Here is a 23,509-nt window from a genome sequence, read left to right on the forward strand (position 1 = left end):
TTACACCCTGACTGAAGGATAGACAAGAACAAATACCTTTCTGTCCCATGAGATGAGTATTTGCCACTGTGGGGAGAGAAACTGTTCTTTTCCCAAATAATGTAGTTCATGAACCTTGTGCTCTATAGCATCATCTCTCCATTTAATTGCCAGGTCCAGAAATCAGTGGATATTTCAAAGGGAAAAAATAGCAAAAAGTAAGATACATTTTTCTCAAGAAGGAAAGGGTTGTTATAGAAGTGGCAATACAAGATGTGTGTATATGTGTATGTGACTAAGGGAGAGGGATGGAATATAAAAAAATTGAATGAGTGATGGAAAAAAGTACCAGTAGAGTTCACAAAGCTTTGTTTTGCTGCTTTATCGGTGCTTCTTCTGTGTAAGATCTTCCTTTTACTTCCAGTTAAAGGAAAGAGTCAAAGATGGAGCAAATAAGCTAAAAGTCCATTAATGTTTGTGTCAAACAGTCATATCAGGAAGAAAAACATAAGAAAAACTGTAAATCGAATTTATTTAATTCTTTATTAAAGATATATTAAGATTGAAATGGGCAAATCAAGGCAGCAGAAGACTCAATAACCAGGCTAGGAGACAATATCTAAAATTGCATGACCTTTCCTTTCTTTCATGTTAGAGAGCTCAGTAGCTAGACTAGGAGTAGAATACAAAGTGAAATTATTTACTTCTTTCATTTCAGAAGTCAAAAAAAGCAGCTGAGAGGTCTTTTAGTCCAAGTTCCAGCAAGCTCAGACCAGTATTGAATTGACTCCACATAAAAACATTTTCTGATTAAATTAGTTCCAATAGTGGGTTCTTACCAGAGCTCTTCCCTGCTCTTCCTCAGAGGTCTTCATTCAGTAATTCAAATAAAGAGTATTCAGCTTTTTATAACATTTCTTCTGTGTTTCTCTCCTGTATCCTTTGTCTTCCTGTCTTTCCTGTGGGACCATTCTGCTCCCTTCTCCTGCACAAAGGCGTCTGATCCCCTTTTGTACTCAGTTGATGTGGACCACCAAGAGTAATTTGATTCTTGTATTTACCTTCAGACAACAAAGCAGCAGCATTAAAACTGCAATGTAGTTAAAATCTAACATAGCATTTTAAAACTGGCTTATCCATTGCATCTTTCAGTTCTATTTCTTAGCTTACTTAAAGTCCAAAATTGTTGTAGTAACTTTTCTCTCTTTCATGAAAGATTTGTGTTGAAAATATTGAATTTAAAATCTTTATAGAGAACAAAATCAGTAGCAAATTTTAATAATCCTATGATGTTACAGAATATTACAAACTTTTATGTTTTTTTTCAGGAATCTTCTCAGTTGACCATTGCATAAAATTATAACATATACTGCATTTTATAAAGTGTAAGACATGAGTGTCCCAACCTTTGAAAGACTGTGGGTAATTTTTGGCTCGCTATAATTTCCTGAAAATATGAGGGCATGTATTTCTTGGTGTGGTTAGGGTGATTTTTCAAGTTAGTAGTTCATGTTTTATAGTTCTAAATATGCTTTTTGATACTCTATTTTTCTCTTGAATTCAGTCTGTCTTAATTTCCATGTTTTTTCAAATTTTATATCTTAATTCTGTGGAATTGCTCTAGAAGAGAAATAGAAAATGTTCTTAATATGCTATAAGAAAGGTTCCTAAAAATGAGCACTTGTATGTACCTGAGTGTTATTTATTCTGTTTTTACAAAGTGCTGCTCTATAAATTCATGACTAATGATAAGTAAAACAGATAAGATAGGCAAAACAAAAATAGACCATCTCTCCAATAAGATATGCTACATTATCCATTTAAACAACTTCTATAACGGGTAACTGAAGAATGGTTCATGGAACATCAAAGGATTTAATGAGCCACTCAAATAAATAAAACACCGAGGCATCCTCAAACTCCCAAATACAAAGTAGATTTGTTACAGCAGATGTATATGTGCACGGTGGATACCAAAAAATTAGGCACACATGGTATTTCATATTTTTAATGTAAAAACGAAATAATAATGTGCCAGTCAGTCCTCCACAAGAACTTTTAGGTTTGTTGTCTTGTTTCAGCTTAATTTGTGAGATGCAGTTGCCTGAAAGATGATCAGTTCCCAGAAGTTTTGTTTAAATATATTTGACCCCAGGTTACGTGTCTGCACCATCACTGTTCTGGCCGTGAACAGAGGCAGCCAGGTCCTGCTGAGGAGGGACATACATGGGCAGGAAAGGATGTACCCAAGGAAAAGGCTGCTGCATTAGAACAGTTATATCTCTGCACTCTGCAGAGTCCATCCCAGAGAGCGCTATTCAGCCAGAGGATATCCATCATTCCTAAATTCTGCTCTTATAACGCAATGTGTTTATTTAAACATCAAAAAAAAAAAGGAGTGACTGTGTCTATCAATGTTAGACATCTTGATCAGGGAATGGAGCTATAGGACTGAGCGGTAATGGTTTTAAAATGAAAGAGGGGAGTTTTTGATTTGATATTAGAAAAAATTCTTTACTGTGAGAGCGGTGAGACACTGGAACATGTTTCCCAGAGAAGCTGTGGATGTCCCATCCCTGGAGGTGTTCAAGGCCAGGCTGGATGGGGCTTTGAGCAACCTGGTCTAGTGGAAGTTGTCCTTAGCCATAGCGAGGGGATTGGAACTTGATGGTCTTTAAGGCCCCTTCCAACCCAAACCATTCTGTGATTCTATGAAATGGGAACCTTGACTCTTTTTCATTAGTAATCTGTAACTACAATAGATTAATTCAGCATAACATCTGAAGAGTTCTCAGTGCTAGTAGTATCCCTCCTGTTAAAAACCATGTGGGTTCAAATGCTGGATTAGTGAGGCAGCAGTTTGGCTTCGCAGGATTTGTTTTGCTATGTGAGAAATGAAAAATCTCATTGCTGAAAGCATGTTTTGGGCTGGAAAGGTGCCTGTCTGGTTCTTTAGGATTACAATTATTTGGATGTTTGAGCATTGTATGTGTGCTAGTCTATAATTAATTTCTTGTTGGTAGCATTGAATGATTTTATATCTTGTTCACTGAAATGAATAGAGATTTATTTTTCAAAGTGTTTCCAAGTCAGGCACAACTCTAATTGCAAGAAAGCTTTATAGAAAGACTGAATCTGGCCTAATCAGAATTTCTGTCACCTCGTACCTCACTGGTAAGCTGGTGGCACTACTGCCACAAGCACTCGATGAATGCAGAGCAGCAGGCAGTATCTCTTCTCAGTGATTTTAGACTGAGCAGAAAAGAATAAGAATAAATCAGAAAATATGTTTTAGAAGCAACAAGTTAGTCTGCAAATATCCATTTCTGAGGAGGATTTGAAGGCTGAATAATTTCATTTTAAATATTTTGGGTAGGGTTTAGTTAAGAAGGGTGTTAGTTAACAGAGTGAGTGGAAGAGAGATCCAAAAAATTCAAACAGGAAAAAGCTGAAGTCACCAGAAAATAGCTGGGAAGTTTTCTGAGATCCCTCAGGTGTAATCAGCGTTCATTTTTTTCCATTTCTTAAACTAACTAGGAATGATATTTTCAAGCAAGAACCATACTATCATTGGTAACTATCCTAAGGAGGTCAGCTTTCCTGGGGCATCGTGTGGATGAAGTGTAAGTGCTTCACAGAGGCCCCTAGCTCAGTATGGTACGAGCTCACAGCACTGCTCTACAGGGGAGCGTAGCCCCCACTGGCTCTGCAACTTTCAGGGAGGGCTTACGGTCTCCTAAGGGTGTCTTTTCTTCTAGCACTGTGGAAACAGAAGTCATACTTTCATCATTTCTTCATTTTGAAAAGTGATTATTTTTTTCCCCCCATTGATAGAGATATGTAGCTCTATTTAAGATGCAAACAGGTTCTGTGTTGCCTGCTACTTGAAATGGAATGGTTGAAAACAAGTCTGTGTGTGCTCTTGCTGCAGATGATACCTGTAAATTAACTTGTGAAAATGGAGGCAAGTGCATTATAAATGAGAAGGGGGATCCTCGATGTCACTGCTGGCCCAGTTACTCCGGTGAAAGGTGTGAAACAAACCATTGCTACAACTACTGCCAGAATGGAGGAACCTGTGGAGCCTCCCTCCTCGGTAAATATTTCTGAGCAGCTGTATCTAACTATTATGTCTGCTTTAATTTCAATGTTTGTATTCGTTACTTGTTTGTTATGTTTTTTTCCTCTTTGTAACACCTTTGCTTTGCCTGCTTAAAGGATGTGCAATGTAGCAGTATATACCTATATATATATATGGTGCCAATAGTGCTTTTCATTCATGTATCTTGATGTTTTAACATAATTTGGCTGCATCCCAGAAAAGGGAGTGGGTAAGTAAATATTGAGCACAGACACACATGTCGAGGTATAGATATGGAATTATAATGTGTAAGGTCCAGTCAAACTACCTCAGGAACAACGTCACACACCTTGTGCTCTCTTTATCTGAATTCTGCCTCTAGATTTTTACATGCATACACAGAATTATTTCCTTAAATTACAGAGTTGTGTAACTCTGTAACAGTCTTTTACTGAAGTTCACAAAATAGGCATATTACTCATCTAATTCTCAGGAAGATTTATTTGATCAGAAATAAGATCCCTTTTTTTCCTGAAGGAATTTGAAATCGCATCCCTTATCTTCAGGGAGATTATCCTAGCTGTCAAAACATGGGTATTTGGCAGTTGATCTTTGTCCCGAACATGTAGCTGTTGTAGCTTGTATAATGCAGTTAGTGTTTGGGCTAGAGAGGGAAAGTGTGATAAGAAGTAGTCTGAAATTTAGTAATTATGTGAGAAAGGAGGAGTTGAATTCTATTTTCTGCTCCAAGGAATATTTAAATATTTGATGCAAAGTCGAACAGCTGGAGAAGAGTTTGCTGTCTCATCTCAGAAGCTTATCAGCTGCTGAAAGTGGTGTGAATCATTTTCTCCTACGTGATGAAATGACCAACGCTGTGATGTCTGTAAGAAAAGTACAGGCACCTGATTTTAGAACAGGAGTTTGACTTCAGCACAAGTAGAGAGAGAGCTCCCTGTAATTCAGAATTATGTCTCCTAATCTCTGTGACAGAGGGGACTTAGATGTCAGTGCTTTCCTCTGCACTCCTTACTAGTTAGCTTAGATAGTTTAGTAATGTAGCTTCACTTACTGGCTTCTCTGGACCTTCCTCTTTTTTACTGAGATGTGGTGGCAAAAATCCAAGTGAATACAAACCTAGTAATCTGTTGTATGACAAACAGGATTTTTCAGTTCTGAGTACTTGAGGGTTAATAATGTTGTTCGTGGTTAACATCACTAATAGCGACTAAATATGAGAATTACTTGTATTTGAAGTTGATTAATTATACTTGAAACTTCTTCTAACAGCTGATGGAACTACTGACACAAACGATAAGCAGAGATTTTTATCAACGTAGTGAGATCAATACATGTTTAGTGAGAACATGCAAGTGAATGGAAGAAAGTCATGGGTGATTTAAATGATGTGCAGAACTTCCTTGTCATCTGAGGAGAGGGTGTTTATTCCCACATCTTTACATGTCTGGCATTTAATTGATACTTTTATGGGGTTAAAAGGCTTCATAAAATTAACAACTCAACTCCTAGAACTCCAGCTCAATTCTGAATCCTGCAGAGACCCCAGGGTTTTATTTAATCCTCTTCTTTTGGCAGTAGCCACAGGGCTCATGCACCTCCAGCAGCTCATGTTTTCTTTACCAGGCAGCTCACACTTGCTGTGTTCACACAGCTATGCTATTGCCTGGATTTTTAATTTATTTTTTTTTTCTTGCTAAATCCAGCCTCTGAAATCTCTCAGCCTTGCTGAAATAATTAGTGTAGTAGGTTTGGTCACCAGTGAGCAAAGTAGAGATATGAAGAGATTCTACAATATACTTGTGCTAAATTGTTAATCATGGCCCGAGCTCCTTCAGAGGGCCTGGAGATGCATGTGTAGCCTTATTTCTGCTTGGTTTCAAACAGGATAATGTGCCTGCACCAAAAAAGCATCAGGAGAGCCAGAATGGATGACCACAGTCCACATCTCACTGTTCAAATGCCTGGTTTTGGGGAATCTGAACCTTTAACTGCAACTAAAGTTGACTGTATCACACGTGGCCAAAGCGTGCCAAGCTGAGACCACCGTAGAGCTGGTTCTGATGACTCTCTCTGGGCATCCCTGCCAGTAGGAATACTCTTCTGCTGTGCTGTGTCCACTTTCCCAGTTTAATCAAATTTTTATAATCATATTTCAAGTTAACCAGATTTCCTACCTGCCATTTCCAATTCATGAGGGTAGCCATGCCTTGAAGCCCATGCCACATGCAGGAGACATGGAAATTAAGGACCATATATCTTTCTAAATCAGTGTGGCCCCATCCAGCATTCCAGATAAAATTTTCAAATTGATCCACATCTCATCTTCCTTGAATGCCTAGCCCCTGGACCCTGTAAATATTCTATTAAGAAGAAATCTCTATTTCTTATCAGACCATATTTCTTATCTATATCAGGCCATAAATCGTGTGTTTCTGAAACAAACTACCATGTCAGTGAGATGTCCCCCTATCCTAGTTTAATCTAGTCCATAATATACTAAAGCAATTATGTGTCTTACAGGGGGAACTGGATGTCCCAAAAAGTATTGAAAACTGTAATGAAGTCAACAAAGTTTAATTCCTCCAGTGTTTTTGCAACAACCATTTCCTCCTTCCAGTCAAATACACCAGGGTTCAAAGCTTGTTGGGCAGGCAGTGCATCATCAGTGAGGGCAGGTTTAGCTGCAGGGGCTGCACACACTGATCCCAGTTTGGACTGGGGTGGGAAATCCCGAGCAGCATTCATTCTCTTCCTTCTCCTTGTCTCAGCCTTCAATGATGAGCTGCTTTGTCAGGTTCATATCAGTGTCATTAGTGTTCATGCTACTGTATTCTTGCCCGTTGCTGCATGGAGGAATAAAAAAGTTCTTTGTTACCAGGAATTGCTCATTTTTTTATTAATGGTTATAGAACTTAGGCATTACATTATGTCTAGATTTATATTATTACATCCCACCAAATGGACCTGTCCAGTAGCAATAGGTACATTGCACCAAAACCTTAGGGTTTTATTTTGTTTGGGTTTGTTTTGGTTTGTGGTTTTTTTTGGTAGAGAATTCCCTTACATTTCTGGAAAATATAAAATTAGTATTTTAAAATAAATTCACCTCAATATAATCTTAATTTCTTCTGCTGTGCTATTGCTGTCTGTGTGTACCACTTGCCATACTATGATGCTCACAACCAGTTCCTCAAAAAGCAGCTTTTATAGTTTTGATCTGTTATACAATTGGCTCATCAAACAGTCCTGTGAAACTGATGCAATCAAGTTCCACATATTTTCCCAATTTTTCTCTTTTATTAAAATGTATTTTTGTTCAAAATGATGAAGCTTTTTCCTCTGGCAGTTGCAGAATTCAGATGTGTGCGAGTGCCAATCCAAATCCTATAAATGACCTGTGATAATTTCGGCTTGCTTGGCTCTTTCTCAGAAGCTCTGATTGCCCTTATTGATTCTTGTATGTTATCCAACTCAAACAGCTTTGATCCAGTCCATCTAACAAATGTCATTCTTCACACGTGCCCTTTGGAGAGCTTCGGGACTCCCGGTAACTTTAGCCTCAGAGGGAGATGATCTTCTGGGGGGTCCCCACTGCTGGGAGGCTTCCCTAGGAGTCGGGGCATTTCCTTATTGTTGGCTTCTGGCTCAAAAACCAAGGAAGAGACATCCTGAAAACAAACCTTTCATCGTGTTATGATTTAAATAAAATGACTCAGCATATGAAATGCTCCTCTAGTGAATGTGTGTGTTCTAGTGAATGTGTAAATCCCCTTCTCTTTCACCGCCTGGTATATAATAGTAATGTGATAACTAATTAAGTAAATTGCAGACTATTACTCATTTTTTTGAAACGTGATTGTGCTAAATCTTTGCTGGATGTGGTAAGTTGTAGAACCTCATTATCTGCACACAAATGTTAATTTGTTGAACAAATCCCACTGGCAATTCAGGGATTATTCACTGTTGGTTTACTTGCTGCTAAGCCTTTTGGCAAATTCCTATGTGAACATTATATAGCTAGAGATTGGGGCAGCTTTAATTAAAATTTATAAGTTTATGACAGTTGTATTGAACTACAATAATTGAACAAAGAAAATGTCATCAGTTAATTAAAAGTACACATCTGAGACATGTAATTAAAAGTTTGGGTATAATAATGAACACTTTCCAGTAAGCCAAATTAATGGGAATTTGGGAAAAAAATAAATGTTACTATAAAAATACACTTCCTTTCTCCTTACAGTTTAAAATAAAAATGTTGGAGCAAAAATGTACTAAGTGTTTGAACACATTAACTAGATCTAACTAGTTCACAAATTAGATATTTATTTGTAGTATAGAGTATGGGTAACCATATAGAATTGTGATGTTTGTACCAAAATGAGTAAAAAATTATTATGTCTTTCCACTAAATGAAAATTGATTAAGTATTCTCAAAATAATTTGAGGAGTGGTATTTAGCTCCATGTCAGAGCTGTCTGGTCTGGTTCACAGCTGATTAATGGTCCCAGCAGAACCGTCACAACCAGCCTTAGAAAGAGCAGCCTTTGAGACCACTCTAATATATTTAGAGATTGTTCTTTTCTCCCTTTCTTTCACAACATGGAGAGAGTGTTTGCCTCTTGGGATTGATCCCAATCAGCTCACCTCCTAATTATGTGCAGTCCTACAGCTTCTCTCCACTACTATTGGTTCAGTAAAGCTAATTATGGTTCATGAGCCACACAGAAATGAATTATTGTGATTCCCACAGCCCACTGATAACTACTCCAGAAGACATTCTGTTACTTACAGTAAGTTGATGTGTGCCACGTCATATTCTTTAATAGTGAAAGTAAGTGAAATATGCAAAGTAAATGTGGTATTCACATGTAACGACTTAAAAACACACAGTGCTGGTTGTGAATTTACCACTGACTGAAAGAAATACATAATCTATGTCTTGGTGCAGGCATTCATCCAGATGATCTTGTTTTTCAAAACTTTCAGAAAGCTTATAAAAATACTATTTCTTCAAACTACATTTTTCTTTAAGTTGCAAAATGCTGTATGTGGTCGTACAGAATACATAATATTTCTCAGTTGTTTAGGCAATTGCATGAATCAAAGTTAATCTTAGAGTTATGTCTGTTACAAAATAAATGTAAATAGGAATTTAAGATATATGAGTAGATTCCCAAAAGAAGCCACCTAGATATTACAGAGACAGTGCACTAAAATGTTTGAGACATTTTTGAAGATTATTTGACAAGTTATTTGCTTTGGTCTCTTGGGATTGATGCCAATCAGCTCACCTCCTAATTATGTACAGTCCTACAACTTCTCTCCACTACTGTTGGTTCAGTAAAGCTAATTATGGTTCATGAGCCACACAGAAATGAATTATTGTGATTCCCACAGCCCACTGATAACTACTCCAGAAGACATTCTGTTACTTACAGTAAGTTGATGTGTGCCACGTCATATTCTTTAATAGTGAAAGTAAGTGAAATATGCAAAGTAAATGTGGTATTCACATGTAACGACTTAAAAACACACAGTGCTGGTTGTGAATTTACCACTGACTGAAAGAAATACATAATCTATGTCTTGGTGCAGGCATTCATCCAGATGATCTTGTTTTTCAAAACTTTCAGAAAGCTTATAAAAATACTATTTCTTCAAACTACATTTTTCTTTAAGTTGCAAAATGCTGTATGTGGTCATACAAAATACATAATATTTCTCAGTTTAGGCGATTGCATGAATCAAAGTTAATCTTAGAGTTCTGTCTGTTACAAAATAAATGTAAATAGGAATTTAAGATATGAGTAGATTCCTAAAAGAAGCCACCTAGATATTACAGAGACAGTGCACTAAAATGTTTATGAGACATTTTTGAAGATTATTTGACAAGTTATTTGCTTTTATATAGCAAATTAATTGGCAAACTAGGAGTTTCTTTCATCAAAACCCTAATTGAACGTTGTAGGATTTTGATCCCTATCATCTTCTTTTGGATGAAAGAGTGAAACTGCATTTCATCTTCATGCCAAAAACTTCACGTATTTTGTCTGTGTGTCCTACTGCCAAAAATTACTTCGTATGTCCTATGGTCACCATAAAGTATTCTCCTTTAATCTGCTAACTTCTGTGCAAAACATTTGAAAAAATATGTGAGAGTTGTATAAGCTTTTTTCAAGTTCTATCACTTATAGAATTAAGAATGAAAAATCTGTAAATTATTATTCTTAATTTTTTAAGAGAGAGAGATTCTACATAAAGAATCTTCAGAAAATAGTGACTTTCAAGTACATTGTTTCCCCCAAGAATTTTCATTATTATTTTTCTTACTTGTTTTGTATGTCTTACCAGGTGCACTTTAATGTATTCCCAGCAGTTTGTTTATTTTAGATTTTTTAATTTAGAATTATTTTAAATACTCTCATTGATATAGGGACTATGTGCATTGTTTTGGTGTATCCAAGAATTGGATTAGAGATAGTAAATAGCTAAGTGGATGCACATTCACTGTAAACTGAGAGTGGAGAAACCCAGAACAAGATCAAAAAAATGTACTTCTTGCTCTCTAGATATTATTGTTGTGGTTTTGAAACATTTACACATGAGATGCTGAGAGTGTGCTGCCACCTTGTCATTCTTGGCACTTTGTCAAACAACACTTTTCAACATAGGTAAATGAAACAGGGAAATTTTCTTGGGATTATTATGTTAGGGAAGAGTCTAAGGAAAGCTAGGATGCTACTCTGTAATAGGCAGAGGAAAAGAAGACAATATTCTCGTAAATCCAGCTGAGGATTGCACTGAAGAAGGAAGAGGTCAAAATAGGGATTTTTTTTTCCGTTTGGTTTTTCTTTTTTTTTTTTTCAGAAAAATGTTTTAGCATATTTTTGCATAAAGTAAATCAAAAGATGGTTATCTGAATTTGAGGCAGTTTGGCACCCCATAAACCACTTTCCTTATTAATGTTTTTGATACTGTAATGTGTTTTGAACATTTCCATGGTGGTGAAGGTTGGGAATTGGAGACCATTTTGCTTCTGTCTCTCTACAGCTCTAATCCTGAAACTTCATGACCATTGTAAATACTGAAGTTCTCTGTGCATGAGATTACATTGCAAGGCTTGTTAGATAAGATATGTGACATCTTGGTGAACATGACTATTTCCTTTGCAAACAAAAATCAATATTATGATTCTATGATACAAAAACTTCTGGCATTGTGTGCCATTGTTTAATACTGCAGTTTTATTAAACTATTCTTGGATCCATTTGGTATCAGAAATAATTTATGAGAATAAGGCAGATGAAAATGTCATTATTAGTATTCTTTTAGATGGCAACAGTCTGTGTATAAATAGGCAATGAACTATTAATGTTACTAAAAGTCATGTTAAATTGAGTGACAAAAATGGGGTTTAGGCTATACTATATTAAATTTTCATATAATATGGAGAGAGTGTTGGTCTCTTGGGATTGATGCCAATCAGCTCACCTCCTAATTATGTACAGTCCTACAACTTCTCTCCACTACTGTTGGTTCAGTAAAGCTAATTATGGTTCATGTGCCACACACAAATGAATTATTGTGATTCCCACATCCCACTGATAACTACTCCAGAAGACATTCGGTTACTTACAGTAAGTTGGTATATACCACGTAGTATTCTTTAATAGTGAAAGTAAGTGAAATATGCAAAGTAAATGTGGTATTCACATGTAACGACTTAAAAACACACAGTGCTGGTTGTGAATTTGTATTCACACATAACAACTTAAAAACACACAGTGCTGGTTGTGAATTTACCACTGACTGAAAGAAATACATAATCTATGTCTTGGTGCAGGCATTCATCCAGATGATCTTGTTTTTCAAAACTTTCAGAAAGCTTATAAAAATACTATTTCTTCAAACTACATTTTTCTTTAAGTTGCAAAATTTTACCACTGACTGAAAGAAATACATAATCTATGTCTTGGTGCAGGCATTCATCCAGATGATCTTGTTTTTCAAAACTTTCAGAAAGCTTATAAAAATACTATTTCTTCAAACTACATTTTTCTTTAAGTTGCAAAATGCTGTATGTGGTCGTACAGAATACATAATATTTCTCAGTTGTTTAGGCAATTGCATGAATCAAAGTTAATCTTAGAGTTATGTCTGTTACAAAATAAATGTAAATAGGAATTTAAGATATATGAGTAGATTCCCAAAAGAAGCCACCTAGATATTACAGAGACAGTGCACTAAAATGTTTATGAGACATTTTTGAAGATTATTTGACAAGTTATTTGCTTTTATATAGCAAATTAATTGGCAAACTAGGAGTTTCTTTCATCAAAACCCTAATTGAACGTTGTAGGATTTTGATCCCTATCATCTTCTTTTGGATGAAAGAGTGAAACTGCATTTCATCTTCATGCCAAAAACTTCACGTATTTTGTCTGTGTGTCCTACTGCCAAAAATTACTTCGTATGTCCTATGGTCACCATAAAGTATTCTCCTTTAATCTGCTAACTTCTGTGCAAAACATTTGAAAAAATATGTGAGAGTTGTATAAGCTTTTTTCAAGTTCTATCACTTATAGAATTAAGAATGAAAAATCTGTAAATTATTATTCTTAATTTTTTAAGAGAGAGAGATTCTACATAAAGAATCTTCAGAAAATAGTGACTTTCAAGTACATTGTTTCCCCCAAGAATTTTCATTATTATTTTTCTTACTTGTTTTGTATGTCTTACCAGGTGCACTTTAATGTATTCCCAGCAGTTTGTTTATTTTAGATTTTTTAATTTAGAATTATTTTAAATACTCTCATTGATATAGGGACTATGTGCATTGTTTTGGTGTATCCAAGAATTGGATTAGAGATAGTAAATAGCTAAGTGGATGCACATTCACTGTAAACTGAGAGTGGAGAAACCCAGAACAAGATCAAAAAAATGTACTTCTTGCTCTCTAGATATTATTGTTGTGGTTTTGAAACATTTACACATGAGATGCTGAGAGTGTGCTGCCACCTTGTCATTCTTGGCACTTTGTCAAACAACACTTTTCAACATAGGTAAATGAAACAGGGAAATTTTCTTGGGATTATTATGTTAGGGAAGAGTCTAAGGAAAGCTAGGATGCTACTCTGTAATAGGCAGAGGAAAAGAAGACAATATTCTCGTAAATCCAGCTGAGGATTGCACTGAAGAAGGAAGAGGTCAAAATAGGGATTTTTTTTTCCGTTTGGTTTTTCTTTTTTTTTTTTTCAGAAAAATGTTTTAGCATATTTTTGCATAAAGTAAATCAAAAGATGGTTATCTGAATTTGAGGCAGTTTGGCACCCCATAAACCACTTTCCTTATTAATGTTTTTGATACTGTAATGTGTTTTGAACATTTCCATGGTGGTGAAGGTTGGGAATTGGAGACCATTTTGCTTCTGTCTCTCTACAGCTCTAATCCTGAAACTTCATGACCATTGTAAATACTGAAGTTCTCTGTGCATGAGATTACATTGCAAGGCTTGTTAGATAAGATATGTGACATCTTGGTGAACATGACTATTTCCTTTGCAAACAAAAATCAATATTATGATTCTATGATACAAAAACTTCTGGCATTGTGTGCCATTGTTTAATACTGCAGTTTTATTAAACTATTCTTGGATCCATTTGGTATCAGAAATAATTTATGAGAATAAGGCAGATGAAAATGTCATTATTAGTATTCTTTTAGATGGCAACAGTCTGTGTATAAATAGGCAATGAACTATTAATGTTACTAAAAGTCATGTTAAATTGAGTGACAAAAATGGGGTTTAGGCTATACTATATTAAATTTTCATATAACTGTCAGCAGTTTGGCATATTTATCAGCCTACATTAGCAACGAATAGAATAATCTTTTCTACAAACTAGGGAAATATCATTGCCCCATCATTTTAAAAAATAGAGGAGTATTTATAATAAAAATTGATTTCAGACCTCTAGATCTCTGTTCTATCACTCTTTTATTTTAACATTTTTATTGAAACACTGATTCAGATGAAGGATTATGTGAAACCACCTGGCTTGGGGGCAGAAATTTAAATACAGGTGTATACATGGGGAAAAACAAAAGGAGTCTGTGCTAACATCTGAGTTCAACATCTTTGATTTAATGTTTAGATCACAGGGGACAGATATGAATAACCAGGCTGATGCATATTAAACTAGTTGGAGCTATTTTTAAGTCAGTGGTTTTGTTCCTGCTGTACTCATTAGAGGAAAAGACTAACAGATCTCATGGCCTTTAGGATGATTTGCAAAACACTTTAAATTAGCATAGCTTAAAATAGAAAATATTGACAGGAATTACAGGAAGGGTTTCATATAAGAAGAGTAAGAAGTAAATGAAGGAAAAAGAACAAATAAATAATTCTGCGTGAATCAGTTGAAAAAATGAGAGCACTTCACTTGCATTGAAAATTTTTCCGACTAATATGGTATTAAATGATTACATAGTATTAAAACAAAGGCAGACCAGGAGAAAATTAAAATTGTGGGATTTGTGGGATATTTAATCTACCTTACTTTATTGAGACAGACAACTAGATAGACAATTTTTTTGTTGTTGTTTCTTCTCTATATGTAAGAAGTTTCTTACTTAGCATCTTGGGAGACAGGAAGAAGAAAAGTGTTAAACTGTCTGGTTTGCTTAACTTTAAGAAAATCCTAGAGGCAGAATGAAAGCAAAGGGGAAGAGGGTGGGGGAAAAATAATGTTTTGTAAGAGAAAAACAAGAATGAGAATAGATTATTAAGAAGCGAGAAAGGAGATGGCTAGTTGGACACGTCAAGTCTTTTACTTAAAGAGAAGATTACAAATCAGATATAAAAACAAGGTCAGGAAATGGAAAAACATTTATGGGATCTAGAAGTTTGTTTTAAAGAAGATAAGCCATATGAAAAAGGCCAGAGGATAGCGGAAATGTTTAATAAACAGTGGAATTGTAACAAAGTTATAAATCCTTTAGACATAAGATTTAGATAAGGAAAAAGATTGGAAAACATAAAATGAAGAATCACAGGAGGAAAAATGCATCAGTGTTTAAACACAATTTTAAAGCCCTTTAAAAAGAAGCTGTAGACTAGGAGTTCATTTTGTGCAAATGTTCGTCCCGAGGTGCTCATTGCTTTTTAGACATTGAATATTGACTTTACAGGCATCTTTGGTCTGATGCAAGGCAGCAATTATTAGCGTCTAGAGAAATGTAGCTGGGCTCATGCATTAAAACTTGCTACTGTTATGATCAGTGTATCAATCTTTAAATTGCTGCTTATTGTTTTAATGTTTGTTTATTTTTATCATAAAATAGCTTTCTTTGCTTTGACTAGGGAGGCCTACCTGCAACTGTGCCCTGGGTTTCACGGGACCAAACTGCAACCAGACAGTCTGCCATCATTTCTGCCAAAACGGAGGAACCTGCAGCGTCACTGCTGGGAATCAACCCTTCTGCAGCTGCTTGCCTGAGTATACAGGAGACAGATGTCAGTATTGTAAGTAGTCTTCACAACATCTTAACTCGTGCTAAATCTGGGTTTATAATAGAAGTTCTATAATGTGGAAGTTTAACATGACTTGAGTGATTTTTCTATGACGCACCTTGATAAACTTAGTTCCAAAATTATTTATACTGCTAAGGGAGTGGAATCTGAATATTCAAGTCATCTTTGAACATATTTCTGCAATATCCAACTATCATGTGTAGGTAAAGGAAGAGCTTTTTTAGGAATTGTTTATTTTAGTATTTTCATGAATGAATACATACAACGGAACTGTACAAGACAGCTGAGTGTCAGTAGAAATGAGGTAATTATGTAACAATTTTCTACTCCAGTTTCTCATATTTGTTATGCTGGTGGAATGCCTAGACATAGTGAATTGGCATAGCTGGTTTGAATTTGTCTGGTATCCCATATCCTTGCAGACTAACACATGTGTCTTGAACTGCTGCCTTTCCTTTCATTTTTATTTCTAACCCCAGTAAGCAGTATATGGACAACTGCTTTGAGTGCCTTGCCTCTGTATTCCTTCATCTTCCTCAGTCTAAGATCACCTTGATTATGGTTTCTGCCCCCTCCTAGTATTGAAAATCAGGATCTCTAAGTATTACTCTTGTTTAATTCTCAGGACTTCTCTTCTATCCTCTGCATCTCAAATTCTCCATAGTTTATCATTCCACTGACCCGTCAGTTTCTTCTCTTTGAAATACTGTTTTCTAAAGGTTTCCATGGCTTTAGAAAGGCTCTTGCACTTTCTAGAACTTTCTCTAATCTTTTACTTATTTTATAGAGCAGAGGGGAAAGAAGATTATCAACCAATAGATCTTCTTTTTACCTTTTACCTTTAACCTTTCTTTTCTCTTGATGCTTTATGGGTCATCATTATTTGTTTTCCAGTGACTCAAGACATTTGAATATAATTTTTAATTTCTTCCTTTGGTCACTCATTTCAAAATTGGAATGTGTCTTCCTTATGTCACTTCAACGTGATGACTCATTAGCAACCTAAAACTGATTATTTTTCTGAGACCACAATTATTTTTTTAAATCTTTTTTTCTGCTCCTGGTTTGCTTTAAGACTCTAAAATAGGGGACTGTTGTAGTGCTTGTTATAGAAGAGAACATTAAATGTGAAAGCCATCATCTCTTGTATGTAATTCAGTGAATTTGCTGAAGAAGGCTAGATTTAAAGAAAATGGAAGGGAAATTAGCTGCTATAAAGGTCTGGTTTAGAATTATCTACAAGATACGAAAAGTATTTAGTTTTAGTGAAAGGTCTGTCAAACAAGGAAAGGGTTAGTGTGTATGTTAAATAGGATTTGTACTGAAGTAAACTGAATGTATTTCCAGTTGGGAGACTATGAAATAAATTGAAACCTTTGAATGGAAAACCAGCAGTAATTGTGATTCTCTCCCACTTGGTATTAAACAAACTGCATGGATCCACAAATAACTATCTGCAAACACAATTGGGTATTTGAAAACAGTATAGTACATAAATCATGCACAGACAGACACACAGATTAAGAAAAAATATTTACTTGAGGCTTACCCAAAAACCAAACAAATTGTTTCTACTTGAATGCTTCTGCAAACATCCTTTTTTTTAAATGTAAATTTAGGGGTACTTTTTAAACAGTGCTTATTATCAGATTTGGATTGTCTGCTGACACTTTGGAAAAATGCCACAGTACGGAGACTCAAACACATTATAAAATACAAAATAAAATTAAGCTTTTGTTTATTTAAACCTTAATACTTTTAGGAAAAATAAGTCTTGCAATCTTTTCCAGTATTTTTTTTGTGGCCCATAACAGTTCTATGAAATTGTACAGGTTTACAGTTAATAATGTGTATACAAATTCACATCTATTATTGTTTGCTTTATTCACATGTATGTATGATTTTTCACTTTATTAATCACATTCACTTTGTATGCATGTTGGAATGTATTAAAACAGCATTATTGCAAAGATTGGTTGCCTCTAAGATATCTTTTTCTGTCGTTCTATGATATGATTGAAACTAGTTCATATGCAAAGGATGATACATGAATGTGTATAGGTATTTTACTCATGCTCCCAAGCTGAAAATATTATTAGTGTTTTTTATGGCAGGGAGAAGACATCTACTTGCAGTATTGCCAGATTGCAAAGACCTTATTTTCCTCATACTTATTGTCTCCAATTACCCAATGCAGAGTTTCTCCTGTGATTAGTTCACATAAGGGCTAATAACCAAAATGTGTGCTCCGTGTCAAGGCACTGGCACTGCTGAAATAAATTTAAGTGAATGAATTTACATAGAATTCTACTAACATTGTGCATGTTATTATATACACATGTATTTGATGTATTTGAATATAACTCCCTATTTTAAATTCCTGAAATAAGACATACGGACTAGTTAAAGTTCATTTCTTGTATCATTTAAGGCCCAAACAACCTAAAAAATAGAAAACGTTTTCATGCAGTTACAATCATTCAAAGTGAAGAAGGTGATCTCACAAGCTGTTACTTTCCCTGAAACTAAAAGTCCTTTCTTTAGAAAAAAAAAAAAAAAACCCACAAGAATTTTTTTGTGTCATTTCTGTCCAAATGTAGCATACATATTTTAGATATAGCAGAAGATTAAAGGTGTTTGTGACTACAATCAATACTTAAAAATACTTGGTTTAGAGTATGAACTTCCTATACATAGATTTTGGGATTTTTTTTTTGTCCTAATGTATGTGGAAACGTTTCCCCCTTGCAATGTTTTTTTCATAAAATGTCTCTCAATATTAGCTTTCAACCTACTGTAGTTTTTGTTCAAAAAACTAGCCCCCCTGCTGCAAATTACCATTCTGTACCTTGAATTGGGGAACAGCAAACAATGAACTACTTCATTTAGTGTCTTTTAAGCCTCTCTGGTTGCTCAGTAGTGATTCCAGGTAGATGAGTCTACAGCCTGCATAGACAGCTGGAGACATACAATGAATAATCAAACAGAAATAAATCCTCCAACAGCCAAGCTTTGTCCTTTAGCACAAGTTTTCCAGACATTGATATTCTGGAGTGAGTCCAGAGAAGGAAAACGAACCTGGTGAGGGGTCTGGAGCTCATGAGGAGCAGCTGAGGGAACTGGGGTTGTTCAGCCTGGAGGAAAGAAGACTGATAAGAGACTGTATCACTCTCTATAACTACCTGAAAGGAAGTTGTAGAGAGGTGGAGGTCAGTCTCTTCTCCCAAGTAACTAGTTGTAACAAGTGGAAATGACCTCAAGTTGCACTAGGGGAAGCTTATATTGGTTATTAGGAAAATTATCCTCACTGAAAGGGTTATCAAACATTGGACCAGACTGCCCAGGGATGTGGTGGAATTGCCATCCCTGGAGGTGCTTAAAAGGCAGGTAGATGTGGTGCTGAGGGACATGGTTGGGTGGTGGTTTTTCCAGTGTTTGATCAATGGTTGCGGTCCATGATCTTAAAAGCCCCTTCCAACCAATTTGATTCTATGATTCTATGGTGAGTACCAATGGTATGGCAGTCAGGATGTTCTTCTTTGAGAGGGGGGAAAACTGAGCACAGAGATGCATAAGCAAAACGTTTTCATATCATGAGACATGCTCATGATTAATCCATCTTGAGTACACTCAGTAAAATATATCAATTTTTTAGTCATCACCAATTTGCTGCTTATAACGTGCCCCCAGTCAAACGGCAGCTTGAGAGTTTCCCCTGCCGTGCTCAAGGCTGAGGTTGCCATTTGGCCAAGCTTTTGTTCTGTAGTGAGCAGCCTGATAATGCCCTGCTTCTAGCTGCTGCTGACTCACCCTCAGCCGCATCTTGTGCTATAAAGGACATGAGTTTTTTAGTTTTGATAGAGAGGTAATATTTTATTTATCTGTACCAGTTTAAGCTAATAAAGATGCATAGTTAGGAATTGATACATATGATATATCAATTACTTCATCTGTCCATCAAGAACACCACCAAAAGCTCAACACAGCATGTTAACTACACAGAACTGGAGAAAGTGTTAGAAACAGGGAAAAATAGAGACTTTGAATGATTAGGCTCCATTAAGGAGCTTAAATGATGACTTATATCTGTACCAGTTTAAGCTAATAAAGATGCATAGTTAGGAATTGCATCTGTACCAGTTTAACTCTAAGCTAATAAAGATGCATAGTTAGGAATTGATACATATGATATATCAATTACTTCATCTGTCCATCAAGAACACCACCAAAAGCTCAACACAGCATGTTAACTACACAGAACTGGAGAAAGTGTTAGAAACAGGGAAAAATAGAGACTTTGAATGATTAGGCTCCATTAAGGAGCTTAAATGATGACTCAAACAAAAAACCAACCCAAACAAGCAAACAGACAAACAAACCCCACCAAAACAAAGCTGTTGCTAAACAAAAAAACAACCAAACAAGCAAACAGGCAAACAAACCCCACCAAAACAAAGCTGTTGCTACAACATAAATAAAAATGAACCTAAATGTTAAGATACCACTGTCTTGTATCTCTGGAAGCTCCTTCAGTCAGGCAGCTTGGTTTTTTTAAGCGGATATAAAAATATGAGACAGTTACTGATGCTTCTAAAGAGTTAAAGAATTCACTACTTGAAATCTCAGTCCTGCTGACAGTTAAGCAGTTAAATAAGATAATGGGGTCTTGCACAGTCCATAAAGATAAGCATGTATGTAGGTTTTTTGTAAAACTTATGGATTATGTCCTTATGTATTATTATTAGAGCTTCATGAAATTTTAATATGTGGATGAATGAAAATACAACTTAATTATTTCAAAATACTGTTTCCATTTCAGTTTAGCATAATGCTGTTGATGCTAATGTGAATGTATCAAAAGATTTTTATTCAGCCAATGTCCCATTAAATACATCAACATTACTCTGGTTTTCTCATCAGTGCTCTTTATATTGTGTGGGATAATGCTGTAAGTGGTTAGACACCTAGAAGAAGAAATAAAATCTCTTATCAGTTTATCCTCCTATTTCACTTCTCAAGACCATATCATTAATATGTTATTTATCTCTTTATGGGATATTCTTGATTCTTGTCGTTGCTAGTGAGTCACCAGCTTCATTTATAATTTTGTTTTTATTATAGTACCTTTCAAAATATAGAAAAGTAAGGTATTTTTATATGATGCTCCTTAATCCCTTTTAGTAATTAGCTTTCATGTTGCTTGCAGATGTTTGCCACCATTATTGTGTGAATTCTGAATCCTGTACTATTTCTGACGATGGAAGTGTAGAATGTGTCTGTCCAGTACGATTTGAAGGTCCAAAATGTGAAGTGGACAAGTGTATCAGATGTCATGGGGGACACTGCATAATAAACAAGGACAGTAACGACATAGTATGCAAGTAAGTGTGTGTAGGGGAGTGGCTGTATTCAAACTCATAGATTTAATAGTGATTATATTGGATTACCCTTTAAATTTCTTCCACAGTGTCTAGCCTTGAACAGGTCGCATCAGAACAGTTCCTTTGTGTGGCTCCTGCATTTTTGAACCAACTTTTGGAAAGCTCCTCACTGGGGGAAACATAATGTAGCAGGAGACTGAATGGATCTTCACTTGGAAAAATTGAAATATTTAATAAAACTAACAGTTGGGTTTTACCACACTGTTGAAATTTGTTCATTCTGCAGTATCTGTGACAATCAGAGAGATGTATTGTATACCGATGAAAGCATATGTAGTAAGATGTGCTGCTATATTGCTCAGTGATTGCTTTGTATAATAATGATTTATTTTCATAAGTAAAAGAAAGATTAATAATATTTCATGTAATAAGCTCACTACCTGTGCTAGCTTTTCAAAGTGGAAACCTAGAATTCTTGCAATCAGTAGATCTTACACATATCATAAAACCAATATTTTAATATGAAGGTAATTATAAGGGAATTCACCACATTTAATAAAATATTGATTGCTATTTGTATTTCTTTTTTAATCATGGCAGTTGCACTAATGGAAAGATTGCCTCTACCTGTCAGTTATGTGATGGCTACTGCTACAATGGTGGTACATGTCAGCTGGACCCAGAGACAAACATACCTGTCTGTCTGTGAGTATCCTGCATTGCGTAGATCATTAAAATATCTGTGTGCCAACCAACAGCAAAGTTATTATGTGTGTATCTGTATTTTTGATCTCTTCAGGATGTATAATGTGCTGCTTGCACATTATACAGTCATAACTTACAGTGCTTCTTCTAGCCATTTCTGTGACCCAATACTTTGTCTGCCTTTTTGCCATACGTGTATTGAAAAATATGACTAAGATATATGTTGTGAATGCATATAGATACAAAGGTGTATCTTTTGAGACTTCTAATAGTTTCAGGCCAGATCTAGAGCCCATTTAGGCATTTGTTCTGGAAGGAAATCGGGAGGTACAGGATGGTTGCCTGCCCTCCTTATCAAAGGTGGATTTTGTCCTACAAGAACAGTGAGAGGTGGGGTGGTACACTCCTGTAAGGATCCCCATGGCTGGAGAATAGGAAGAATAATGTCAGCATTTATATCCATTATGGGTCTGAGGATATGCTCATGTATCTCTTTTTTTTTTTTTTTTCCCCCTCCTAACCTTCACACTGCCCACAATAGCTTGGCTGTTCTGTGGTGAGATTGCTCCCTCCCTCCTCGACTATTGTTGAGAGAATCATCCAGGATGCTTTTCTGAAGCCCAGATATCAAATACCAAAGGAAATGTGGTTCTGTAGTCTAGACAATGAAGTACTGCCTGAAGAGATAGAAAAGCCTACAACTCTAGTCCTTTCTTGAGAGCTATGGTGTATCTTCTTTTTCAGCTGCTAATTATAAAATAAAGAAGTAGTCATTGTAGCAAGAAAACAGTTTCTTTCCTGCTCTCAGTTACACTGGGCTACCTAGTCATACCCTGGGTTTTTTTTCACTTTTCCTAATAAATGATCTGATCTTTTCTGCACCGCAGAAAAGCTTCACTGTGGATAGTCTCTCATTTATCAGGAAAGTAGGGAGGTCAGAGAATCCTCCAGGAACATGTGAGATGTTGGAAGGGAGAACTGGACTTGAGTGTCTCATTTCCAGGGTGACATATATTGTCCAAAGGGATCTGGCATTACGACATTGTAAATACAGATCCAGCCATCCCTTTGTTTTGTTGACCTGTGTGAGGCAGGTGGTCTTAAAAGAGAGTGCCTGTTGCATTCAGACTCTCCAGGGAGCTCCATAGAGAAATGCCTAGATTTTGTAGTCTAACCAGCGTAAGAGACGGACCAGCCGTTCCTCCCTGTGAGAGCTCAAGCACTTTGGAAGGCGCAAAGGGGCAAAACGGTAGTTGTTGTACTATTGTAGAGGAGTTCTCAATAGATATTTGCAGCTTTGGGGTTAGAGACAGTGAAATGCAGTTCTGCATGGTAGTCCTTATTCAGCTGAAAATGCTATGTCTCTCTTATTTTGATCCAGCTCTTTTTGCCTGTTATTTTTATCTCCTTAAACATCTTTAGTTGAGGCCTGGAGAGACTCATAAATCTCAGCAAAAGGAGCATATCACAGCAATAATATGTAAGACCCAAATATGATGGCTAAGTTTGGTGATTCATTTGCTTAAACGCCTAGACTGGCTACTTAGGAAGCTTGTGATTTTTTCCTTTCTTTTTTCTTATAAAACTGGCTGCTTCTTTTTCAATTTCATATGGAACACCATAGCATCTCAAGGGAAAAAAAAAATAAGTTTCCTGCTTTAATTTGTGTATGGATTTACGATACATAAATGCTGCAGCATATGCCAACACTGTTAACAAAGCTAAAAAATGGTCTTGAACGTTTGTAAGGCCATTGGAATTTGAATCAATCAATACAAATGTATAGTACATTTGACAATAATGCTT

General features: G+C 35.8%; 1 protein-coding gene across 1 annotated transcript in view; it reads left to right on the forward strand.

Annotated features, from left to right (window-relative positions):
* The window catches only part of LRP1B (LDL receptor related protein 1B), a 618,836-nt gene that overhangs the window by 572,278 nt on the left and 23,049 nt on the right, over window positions 1-23,509 (forward strand). Inside the window, exons 85-88 of the mRNA XM_014941128.1 lie at window positions 3,911-4,075; window positions 15,447-15,608; window positions 20,824-20,998; window positions 21,599-21,703. Of these exons, the coding sequence (XP_014796614.1) occupies window positions 3,911-4,075; window positions 15,447-15,608; window positions 20,824-20,998; window positions 21,599-21,703 (607 nt within the window). The remainder of the gene's footprint in view (window positions 1-3,910; window positions 4,076-15,446; window positions 15,609-20,823; window positions 20,999-21,598; window positions 21,704-23,509) is intronic.

The sequence above is a fragment of the Calidris pugnax genome, unplaced genomic scaffold, assembly GCF_001431845.1.
Source record: "Calidris pugnax isolate Ruff unplaced genomic scaffold, ASM143184v1 scaffold60, whole genome shotgun sequence".
NCBI classification, from domain to species: Eukaryota; Metazoa; Chordata; class Aves; order Charadriiformes; family Scolopacidae; genus Calidris; species Calidris pugnax.